The 12,258-nt window shown below is 39.1% G+C and overlaps 1 protein-coding gene across 3 annotated transcripts in view; it reads right to left on the bottom strand.

Moving 5' to 3' along the window:
• RAB28 (RAB28, member RAS oncogene family) overlaps positions 1–11,831 on the bottom strand; it is a 63,899-nt gene extending 52,068 nt beyond the window's left edge. The window contains exons 1-2 of one of the 3 annotated variants that reach the window (XR_008234166.1): positions 11,450–11,831; positions 3,964–4,060 (exon numbers count right to left, since the gene is read on the bottom strand). Coding sequence is in view for 2 of the 3 variants with exons in the window: in XM_052780461.1 (XP_052636421.1) it covers positions 3,964–4,060; positions 11,450–11,527 (175 nt within the window). In the remaining variant the exon portion in view is untranslated. The remainder of the gene's footprint in view (positions 1–3,963; positions 4,061–11,449) is intronic. The other 2 variants (XM_052780461.1, XM_052780462.1) reach the window with 2 other exon arrangements.
• Positions 11,832–12,258: the final 427 nt, after the last annotated feature.

Below are 12,258 nucleotides of genomic sequence, written 5' to 3'. Positions count from 1 at the left end.
ATATATCCCAGCGCTCAGTGAATATAAACAGCAAATTAGAACTATATAGCTGAATATATGCTACTTTTGGTATTAAATATACCACATTATATTTTTATGATGCATCTTGCTTTAACCTGGTTAAAAGCGCAGATTTCCTAAACTGCTACTTTGGTCTCAAATATATAAAGATGAATGTGAGACAATCTATTCACAATACTTTCAAGCTACACTGAGTTTTATCTAATACAAAGATAAAGAATTTCTACATGGAGCTTAGTAAATACATCATAAACACTCCAGTTCAATAAAGGCAACCTTTCATAGAATAAAAAGCTTATTTGTTTTAACAGTGCATATACTATGTTTTAATTAATTATTTCTAAAGCTTAGAACATAAGTGACTGCAAACAATGCAGGAAAGTCTTCCATAAAGCATCCAACGTGGATAAACTGGTCCATCCACAGTCTGAAATGACTATGCATCCTCAGTGTGTAAACAAACTAAACATGCTCAAAAGCTCACCATGCTGCAGTATACCACCTCTAACTTGATTGTATGTATTCTACTGGAAATTTACCATGTCATTATGCCAGCTATTTGGAAAAAAGGCTTTATAAATATTGTCACTTTCAAACTCAACAGTTTTCAGATGCCTAAATTTGTGTTCAAATGCTTTAAAAAGTTTCTAACTTCATTTTTGCTCCTAAGAGTAGTAATCATGCACAGCATACTGAGCTTAGTATCTGGATAACTGTATGAAATTATCTGAGAAACCTTAATGCAGGAAGATAGTTAAACTAAATGGTCTAACAGTGACTGTTCAACTTTAAAATCTACTATTATGAATTATTTACTTTCCTTCACTAACAACAGAAAAAAGAAACTGGGGAAAAAAGATTGGAATGTTCATTTAAGGTGAAGTGGTTCTTAATTAAGACCTCACTAACTACTGAAATGCATGCTGATCATCTCCAGTGCAAAATGCTTCATCTTCCCTTTTTTCCAATCAGGTCCTGTAATATTTGCTTTGTGCTCAAACTGATTTTGGGGGAGAAAGAAGGATGTTAGGATTATTCAGACAGAAGGAAAAACTCTGGACGATTTGCCTAGCAAATATTTAATTAACAACTACGATAGTAGCACATGAAGTTTTCTGCGGAGTTAGAAATCTATTTTTTCATAGATTTAAGAGGAACATACAAACTGGAGAATGACAACAAAACAAAAATAAACCATGCATAATAAGACAGTTCTTAGAAACAAGGTTAACGTACCAATAAAAATAAGTGAAGAATCCCATAAAAATAATATGTAATACACTGATAAGAAACAAGAAAAAACTAGCACTTCTTTACTCTGTAGAAAACGCACACAACTGCGAAGTTAAAATAACTAAGGCAACACAGTGCAGGTACCTAGGCTGTTTCTGGTATGAACTGAAGCCACTGGGTTGATTCCAGTAGTGATCCTGCAGAAGTACACTTGGTGCATTGGTTAACCTTACTTAAAGTGCTGCACAGTCAAGATGAAACTAAAAACATGAGTCTGCCCACCTTTTGCACTGACGACTTAGAAAAATGCTTTTAACAGAAGAATCCTGTTTACTGTACTGCACCCACAACCTTCCTAAAAGTATTCGACTATGGCTCTTAAGAATCTCTATCAGCAGACCCTCTGACCAACAGATACACTATTTAAGCAGTAAAATCTACACTGTGGCTGCATCCAGACTATACAAGATACTGCATCAATAAATACACTGAAATTGACTTGCATTTGAAAAAAATATTTTGACCAAACTCCATGAAGAGAATTTGTCAACAGTTGAACACTAAAAGTGATATTGTTCAAAATTAATCAAAGGATTTACTATTTGTATTAAACCATATTGTTTTACCATGTAAAATATTTACTTTTTTCACTGCAAAACTGCATCAGTTACTAAAACAACTGGAGACAAACACACCTTGTATTTTTAAAAAAAACAAAAAACAGAGAAACAGTACTTTATTTTACAAGCTAAAATGCATTTCTAATGTGGCCTAATGTAAACTACTGTGCAATTCTAGAAATCAGCAATTTTAACTTCTGAAATCTTTGCTTACATTTAAAAAAGAAAAAAAAAATCAAATACTCAACCATAGTTATTCATCAATTCTCCTGCTAAATAAGAGAAATCAAGGCTTTCTTCCTTACTGATACACACATTATAATTTCTGTGCAGCAGTATGAATTAACATTCCAAGTAAACACAGCAGCTTTACAAACCCAGAACTAATCAAGAAATTAGAAAAATCCACTTCCTTAAGTAACGCTTCCCATTCCAGTATTTAGAAATTTTACCTCCCTCCCTCTTCCCTTCCTTCTCTCTTACTCCCCACCACCAGTTCAGCTTACTTATAAACCACAGAAATACATATGTACATAAACATATATTGGCATAGGCAAAAACACAATGACAGTCTACAGAAAAATGCTTCTTCCTGAATATGAATACATTCAATGAACATTACTATTTTGTTAATGATAAATGAGGAAAATACATGTACAGGCTTTGCTGCTGTTTTGGTGCTATTTTCATCCACATTCTGAATTTATTACAAAATAAACTAGAAGAAAATAAAACATGAATGAATCAAGAGTTGATAATTTTCCATTTTCTACTCAACATATTTAAAATCCCAGTAATGTACTAATAGCTTCTGTATGTTTAACAGCTGGAAAAAAACTTGCAAAATACAAGTTCTCAGCATGCACACTGCATGATTTGTGTACACATTCCAGTTGCAAGTACTGCTGTTAAGTATTATGCACACTGGTATTTTTAGAGGCATGAGCAGGACAATAAAAAAATTATTCTGTTGATTTTATGGAGAAATAAGCACTGAAATTTGCTACTTTATCACTTACCAGATATTAAAAAAGTACGGCAAAATGGCCAAACCAAAATAGTGAATGCAGGAATAGTCTGAAAAGATTATTCTCTTTCACTTAAGAAAATATATAAACATAATCAAGAAATTATTGGCAATATAATTTTAACAAAATAAGTTCAAGAACTGTATATATTTTGTTATAACTTCAGGTTATAGCTAAAATGCTTCATTTCTGGGTTTGCTTCCCTCCCCACCCTCCACAAGGAAAAAAGAACTTGCTTCAACTTTATCATATCTCACTACAACTTTTAATAATTACACATAATTTTTCTAACTACTTCTTATTTCTGAAGCCAGAAGAAAATGCATTTAATGAAATACTTTCATACTTAGAAATTGAGCAACCACAAATCAATGAAAAGACTTATTTCAAACCCCCAATTGTTTGGAGACAAATTTCTACCAGCAACTATTCTTTTTTAATTATTTCTTTGCATTTTCCATGCAGTGTGCTGCAACTGGCATCTAAATAGTTTCTTTGCCGTCGTGAAGTGAAACATCTTGAATGCTCAAACTGTATTTTTATGAGTGCCAAGGGACCCTAAATTTTAGTGGTCTATTAAATGCCAGCAATTTCATGCTGCCTTGCATAAAACAGCATTCACATATTAGAGCACTGCGATTCCATAGCTGCATTATGCTTCTCTCACACAACTCAAATACAAGTTGTGTATTTCATTTAAAAATATATATATATTTCTTTCAAAACACATGTACTTTCTCAATGAATATATTTAAAGTTCCACTTCATTGTTGTATGTTACACTATCCACATGGACAGTGAGTACACTCAAGTAGAGATAAATCACGAACATAGATAGCATTCCTTTTATTTGAATTCAGTGCTTTACTTAAAAATATAAGTTGCAAATGCATAACCCTTTGTCACCTGGCAAGAACGTACTAACAAAATTTTCTCTGAATAACCTAATTTGCCATAAAAAGCACTGTACTAAGCTTATTTAGCATACATTACTTTGAGGAATCTGTTTCTGCAAATCTTACTACTGCCCAACCTTTCAGTGTTAGTTTTTATTCTCTTACCTGGCAATATTAACCTTTTCAAGAAGAAGTCCAGTCCTATGGTTTGTTTGTACTGTTTTCCAAATGTTTCTTGGGCGAAACGTGTGGCTAAGGATGTCTAAAACAGAACAATATCAAATTGTCATTTCAAACAGCAAAAAACTTGGTGTGAAACCAGAAGTATGAAATACAGTTAAGCACTTTTTAAATCAATACACACTGACAGTGTTCATGGATTTGGATTGACAACCATTCCAGACAACTTCAACATAATAAGAGGAGGTGGCAAAGACTACTAATTTATGCAAAAAGAAGCAAGGCACATACTTCCTTTGTATTTCAAAGATACTATGATATTCACATTACAAAATACTACACAGACTTGAATGAGGTATCATTAGTACGCTCAAATTGACACAAATCTAAGTGATACTATCCATACCTGAAGAGCTTATTATTTTTAAAAAGCATGCATTTCCAAAACTAGGGTCTTTCCCTGGTACAGAACACCATGATCCCAGGCCAACTTTCTGGGAGGGAACAGAGATCTGCACAGTGCAGAGTCCCACAGGGGCTCCAAATTGTGGCAGGATTCCTGCCACTGTACATCAAAGTTTCAGGATCAGGGATTACATGAAGTCTAAGATAGGAAGAGTACTTTCTTGTACACAGAAAAAACTAAACTCATGTTAAGAGTGCACATTTGCAGAATCATTCCTTTAAGCAGAACTCTGGAAACTTATTTCTTCAATTTATATTTTGTGGATTTATGAAAGTAGACCAATACGCTGTTGACCTAATAATCAGCTTTTACTACGTACTGCTAAAAGGATACACAATTAGCCTACATAAAGTAATGAAGCAAGGCATATATATTCTTTCACTAGCAATTTAAGTTCTCCATGCAAGGCAAAAAAAAAAAAAAAAGGGAAAAGGGAAAGAAAGAAAAAAGAGAAAAAGCTCCACAATCTAAGGTTAAAAAAAAAAAAAAAGGAAAGGAGAGGTGCAATTATAAAGAATACAAGAGTTTATATTGTGGAAAAAATTAAATACTGTATTAAAAATTAATGTCACATAGATAAATTACATCCTACATCAAATTAGTGGTGTACACTTACAAATCTCTTGTTGAAATTACATCTGAAAATATGAAAACAAAGTAATTGCAGAAAAAAAATTCTAAATATGCATTTACATATATAGGAGAAGAAAAGCCTAACAGCCTCACAAAACCCTTACACTGAGAAAATTCAAAATGGGCAAGAAGGAATTTTTGTTGCCAGCTTTCTGTTCATCAAGACCCAAAGAGGTGAGTCATATCAACTGTTATTAGAAATTGCCATTGGAGCACATTTAGTTAAAAATGCAATAGCAAAATAGTGCCAATAGCTCTGAAAAATGAGAATAGACAAGTTCTATTAATGGAACAGTTATAACAAAAATCTAAACTATGCTAATAATGTCAAATGTACATAGGAAGAAAAGGTAACTTACTCTTTTTTTTCATGAAAACATGATCACCAGACCTCTAGCATTAAAGCTCTAGTATGAATATAAAAACATTTATTCAACTATTAAATTACCTGTGAAGTAAATAATACAAGATTTACTGTTTTCTTGTTTCTACATCACATTTATATTCCTACCACTGTCATATATATATATACACATATAATAAATGATATTTTGATATCAGAAGATATGTTTAGGAAGTAACCCAAAAAATCAATTAAAGACTATTGCAACATTTTCATTTACTTCACTGAACTCAAGCCCTGAGAGGATTAAAAATAAATAGATAAATGGGGAAAAAAGCAAGTAAACTAGAAATAGCATGGGTATGCTTATATATTTATATCACTGTGGAAAGGGTGAAGACCACAGAAGATGAATCATGAGAATACTCTTCTGCCTACAGCTATGTGACAGTAATACTAACATATGCACAACATAAAATTCAATACATATTTAGACTGTAGTACCGAAAAAGTCAGTAGAACTGATTCTTTTAATCACAACAGTTAGCATGTCAAGATTACAAAGACATTATCTTTAATCTGTCATGACCTTAAAGATGTAGATAAGAATAAGAACATTGCAGGAATACACCAGACAGTCTTCTCCTTGAAATTTTTCTTTTCAGAAAAGTAACCAGTACCCAGAGTACAGATTAAAATATCATCTGACTATATCATAGTATTCTATATTCTCCAACACACTAATTTAGATCCCCATTAAACAAGCAACCACTCCCTTCTTGTTTTAAGGGCTCAGTAAATATTAGCTTTATCACTCTGTGACACTCAATATTCCCTGAGGGCTTCTAGGGGTGTTAGTAAAAATAAACAACATACATTCAATTAAAAGCCAACCAATAAGAGCAGCAAGTAATCTACAGCATGGCAAAGTTCTCTTAAACAGTTTTCCTCTACTGTGCTCTTGAATGCAAAGGAATTTATAGCAGAAAATCATTGACTAACCCCTTTTTAATTTTTTTTTCTAATAACTGTTAAAGCTCAAGGAAGGTGTTGGATTACCAGACTAGAGTCCTCTATTTATTCACAGAACAAGCATTTATCCACAAAAAACTAAGAGCAACAGTTCAAACTTCTCCACAACAGTAAACAAAGAAGTTATGTCAATGAATATTCAAATACCTCTACAATGCAAATACTCCCTTCAATCCTAAAATTGTTCTCTGCCATGCTTGCCATAAAAGATTCTACATGGCAGTTTTGCCTGTAAGGGTATGTTGAGTACAATCTATGTAAAAAATAACCAAAGTTAAATAATGGTTCGGTAGAACTGTAACTGTAAAAATAAATAAGTGATCAGTGACTGTTTTTAAAAAAAAGATTATGCTCCATTCATAAAATTTCAGCCATTAATGTAGAGATCAGAGGATAGCATGATATCAAGAAGGCTTTGTTCCTTCATGTCTCTACTAAGACAACCAGGCCACCAACTTTCCTAGCAGACTTTCCATTAGACCCAGTTTGGTAGGTTCACACATTTATCTTAAATACTTCAAAGCAAATGTTCATATGCTGTTCTGAATAGCAATACACTACTGAAGGTTGGTGTTACAAACTCCCTCCTTTCAGACAAAAAAAAGGCTTTGCGTTCTAACATACAGCAATCGAGACAGCAGTAAAAAATAATACATAAAAATTTCAGTATTCTAAGTGCAAAATACAACGGGATATTTGGGAAGTTTGTTTGGAAACAAACGAAGATGCAATCAAACCTCACAGGCGAGGCAAGACAATTTCTTGCTTCTATTCTTCAATGTCAACAACTCACAGTATAAAAAGCTGCTCCTAAACACCTACATACTGAGTAAATAGGAAAAAAAGCAAACAATATTTATGAAATAAATTGAAAAGTCAATAAATTGAAATAAATTGAAAGTCAAACAGAACAAGCAATGATAGGCAGCTCTAACTGATACTGACTGCTCACCAGGACAACACAGAAATTAGTAGAGAAAACCCTGAAAATGACAATTCTTTGAGTAAAATCCTATAGAAGAAAGCTTTCAGAAAATGATGCCAAAGTGTAGTATCATAGTTGTAAGAAAGAAAAACTAAAACCAAATTTCAATGGGATGCAAGCACATAGTTCTGAAGCCATGAATTTCCATTCACATACCAACTTTACCAGCCAATTGAGAATCCACTTTCCAAAAAGCAACACGTATCTATCCCCTCCCTTACTCCCTTCTAGAACACCAATGCCTTTCTCCAAGCACAGCAATATTTACCCTTCAGTCATGTCCTATCCCTACTGGCAAGAATTTTAAGACAGACAAAATGAAAAGGAACACTAGGCTAAACAACAAGATGCTTTAACTAGCATAAAAACACATAACTGTCCAACACAGAGAATTTCTTATGATGTCTTTCCACCCCCACTCCTAACTACTGATGAAACTTTGTTCACTAAAAAAGAGAAAATTATCAAGATTTTTTGACATTAAACATGGATCTATGAAGCTAGGCCAATCTGCAGAGGACACTTGATGCAATTTTCCATTTGCAAGACTGAACAGTGACAACAATGTTTTTGTCGACATTGATGAGGTTTTTGAGCCCACATGTAACAACAAGATCCAGAATTGGCACAATGCTTAAAAATCTGGCATCCTAAAAAATCCTAAAGCAAGAAGAACACCACTCCATATTACAGCCTACAGTTTAGCTCCTGCACATTCCCACACCAGGTTGAGCATTCGCTCTTTCATTTTCATCATCCATTGCTAAGAGAAGAAGGAAAAGGTAGGATGTTTCTGCTACCAAACTTTAATCCCAGCTGCAACAGATGGCAGAAGGACAGAACATCTGCTGCTTTGCTCCTCCCACACACCTATTTTTCAGGACCTCCCTTCCTATGAATAGCTCCAAGATTTGCTTCCAGAGGCCCAAAACCATTTTCAACAGTAGCAAATCCGAGTAGTTCCAGCTCAAATCAGCATCATTATATATTTCAACATTAAGCCAATCTGTGCACAGCAAGAGTAGAAATACCTGGATTATAACATCATTTTTTTCAATCCATACTAGTACTGCTAGTTTATTTTAATGAAAAATCATTTTGGCTCAGGAAGAGTAGGTTGACTGAAAACCTAGATGCATAAGGCTGCCATGTGTATCCTGTAATCAAAATCAAAGAGCCAACTGCTATTAATAATTGCTGTTTATTTTCATCTCACATAGTCCCCGCTGCTCATTTCTTTTCAATTGTTTTCCTAGTTTGTCTAGTTCATTAAAATCATTCTCTATTATTATCTTCTTACTAACCAACCTTGCCTTCCTCAATTTTTCTTTTCAACAATTTACCATTTCCATTACCCTAACACTTTTTCAGATTCTACTCCGTCTCACTCCTCTCATTCCTTCTTCCTTTTTCACTCTTCTCAGAGCTTGCTCCAGCAGTGCTTATTCCTACCCTTAAAAATCTAAGTATCCAATTATCCATTCAACCACCACAAAACAAATGAATAGAAGCACAACATCCCTCCCTTACCTCATGGATAGAGCAACTCCTAGCTAGTGGAAACATTTCCCTTAGCTTGAACTGACACTGGTTTGTTTTTAAACTGCTACCAACCCTTCCACAGAACCTTAATCACATTGCTTCTAAACAATGAGTGAGGAAAAAGAGAGCAAGTTTACACCTTCAGCCAGCTAACTCACAAAGACATAATTTATTTTCCATGGAGAACTGACGACCAGACAGCCCCAGATGGAGGAAAGAAAATGTTTGGGGTTTTTTTCTCCTTTTTTTTTTTTTTTTGGCAATAGGGGGAGCAATGGAAAGAAGTCAAATGTGAACATCTCACACTGAACGCAAGACGCAATATTTCAACGATATGTTCCATTATTTCCTACACTACTCCTATTTGACGATCCCAGCGACAGAGGAAGAGAAAAACCAATGTCTTGCACAGTAAATGAGAGGCTAAGTATGCATGTGTGTAAAGACCAGCTGTGAACCAGATGTGAGAGGCAGGCTATTTAGAGTTGAAAACATATTGACATACACATGTTTCAACAAGTAAGCAGAACGAGTAGCCAACAAAGAAGAGGAACCTCAACAATTTAGTCTTCTGAGGTGCTTGAAATAGCACTAGGTACATTTTATCCTTCCATTCCATGACCAATCACTTCTTTATTTTTACAAGATCTTACAATAAATCTATTATTGAAAGTGTTCGCTGCTAGGCCATCAGGATGGCTGGAAGAAGCCTCTATTACAGCATCATCTAGGGGGAACAGGAGGAAAAGCAGCCCACCATAGCATAGCTGCTACTCATGCAAAATAAACGGCACTTGAAGCACAGGATGCCTAGAGCCAGCAGGAGATTCAGTGAGTGGCAGCTCACGTGTGAAAGGCAGGAACCAGCAGGAATACACATCAAAACTCAAGAATGCTTGAAAATCCATGTTTGGTGAGAGGTCTTGCCACAAGGTGCTGAACAGCAATAGTGAAAGGATTCCTCAGTTTGAATGGAAAACTCCTGGGGAACGCTACCAGTGAAACAGCACTTCAGCTGTCAATCCTGTGCATTTATTATGCTCTCATCACACAGTCACTTGGAATTGCCCATCTACTGACTCAGATGAATACAATACCCCTTCAGACTGGGTTTAGAATCACTGGAGGCAAAAAAATGTTTTGTTTCTCCATAGAGCTCTGCATAAATAAGCGAGCAAAACCATGCATGTACTTTCACTAAGAACTTATTTCTATTAATAGCAGGCAGCTCATTTAAACCACCTCTAAGAGTATTTCTACCTTTCATATGAACTGTGAGAAAGGCAGCCTTTCTGCCTCCCCATGTTTTCAAAAGTTAATGATAGAGAAAAAACTGTATTCTTCAAGTATACAATAAAATTACTATTTTCAGGTGTATCTCACGAAAGGATTCAGGCCACGTATGGCAACAGGTATGTTCACACATGTATAGTAAAGATCAGTTTCTATTTTAATGGGTAAGAAAGTGGCCTCCCTTTTGCCTTCGTTGGTTTTTTTAAAAGATTAAAGATTTCTCTTTTAAAAAGAAGACAAGTACAACTTGTTTATAACCAAACTTTTACAAATAGTATTTAATTATGTTGATTATAGACAGAAAAAAGCCCTGTAAAAGTCATCACCAAAACCTAAATTGATCCAGAAGGGTCTTTCCAAACTCTGAAACAGCAAGTCAAATAGATGCAAACTGTTCCATCCACCTCGTGAGGTTATCAGCTCTGAAGCTGAAATGGAGAGCCTGGAGACCCAGCTAAACCACCTTCCCTGCTCGTCGTTTCGGCGGGAACCGCGAATTCACGTGCTCAGCCCCGACCCCGACCCCAGCCCCCTCCCGGGCACCGCCAGCCACCGAGAACAACTTCGGGCTATTCCGGTAACTCCAGCCGAGCAACTAATGACCCGGCTCTAGTGCGCGGTCTGCAGCGCACGGCCACCAATGGGAAACGCCACACCAGGCAGCGCCGTGGTAATTACGTTATTAGCCGCTCCTTTTATTAAGGCTCAAGAAAAGGGGATTAAAGCCGCACACGTCTGTTTGTTGACCAAGCCTCTCGGGGCGCCGCGAGGGTACGGAATCCCCGTTCGAGGGTCTCGCTGCCCAGCACGGAGCGGATACGGGCGGCCCCGGAGCCAGGCTCCCGGGCCAAGAGCCCGCCTCTGCCTGCCTGCCGGCCGGGGAGCACCAGGGTCCCGTCCCGGCTCTCCGCTACGCCCACCCCCCTGCCCCACACACGCGGGGGAGACAACGCAGAGGGAGAAGCGCAGGGCCGGGAGTGAAGGGGGAGCGGTCAGCCGGCCCCACGCCGCTGGGTATCGCGACGGCGGCAGGGCGATAGGCTGGAAGCCGCCGCGGGCTGCTCCCTCCTCAGCGGGAGGGCCGCGGGGAGCGACGAGGGGGAAGGCCGGGCAGGGGCCTGGGGGCACCGCGGCGACGGAGAGGAGCGGGGCGCTGCCGGCGGGGGCCGGCACTGACCTTGCCAGTGGTGCCGTCCCCCAGCACCACTAGCTTGAGTTGGCGGTCCGGACTCTCCTCCTCCTCCGAGTCGGACATGGTCCCTACGCCCCCGGCGGGGAAGGAGAAGAGGCGGAGGGCAGCCGGGAGGGACGGGGTGCAGGAGCGAGGAGGGGAAGCGGTAAAGGAACGAGCACCGCGCTCACGGAGCCGGCAGCGCTGCAGAGGCCGGAGCCGCCATCTTCCCTCAGCACGCCCGCCGTCGCTATGGCCCGCACGGGACGAGACCAACGGGGGAGAGGAGGGAAGGGGGAGAGCGTCGCTCGCGGGCGGGAGCTACAGCAACAAGTCCACTAGCCGCTGCGGGCGCAAGCCGGGGCCACCCGCGACGCCCCCACTTCCGTCCCCGGTCGTCCCCCCTCCCCGCTCAGCGGCCGGACGAATGGTTCAACCCGACTCTCCGCTACGCGCAGCGGTGGTTTAGCCCCGAAGTGACGCCCCCCGCGGTAACTAAGGAACGTGGGGGTCAGAGGCCGCGGGGTGGGCGGGGCATGGGGCGGGGCTAACGGCTCCAACGGCCGTGGGGGCTGAGGGCCGCTCCGCCATGCCCAGGCGGCAGCCGGTCGCTGCGGGGCCCTCCCGCCCCTCCGGAGGGTGCTGGCTGCCGGCCTCCAGGGCAGGGCAGGCGACTGGAAGGCTTGCAGAGGGAAAATAAAAACCGGGTAATTCCCCGGGAGATTTCCCTGGAGAGCAGAAAAACGGTCGGCTGCGGTGCTTCCTAGTAGAGGTGATCCTCTTCAACCGAGGGGCTGCGCTTGCTACATCCGCCT

The sequence above is a fragment of the Harpia harpyja genome, chromosome 2 (assembly GCF_026419915.1).
Source record: "Harpia harpyja isolate bHarHar1 chromosome 2, bHarHar1 primary haplotype, whole genome shotgun sequence".
Lineage (NCBI taxonomy): Eukaryota > Metazoa > Chordata > Aves > Accipitriformes > Accipitridae > Harpia > Harpia harpyja.
Note: the sequence above shows the minus strand (reverse complement) of the source record. Positions and strands in the feature narration are given on the sequence as shown.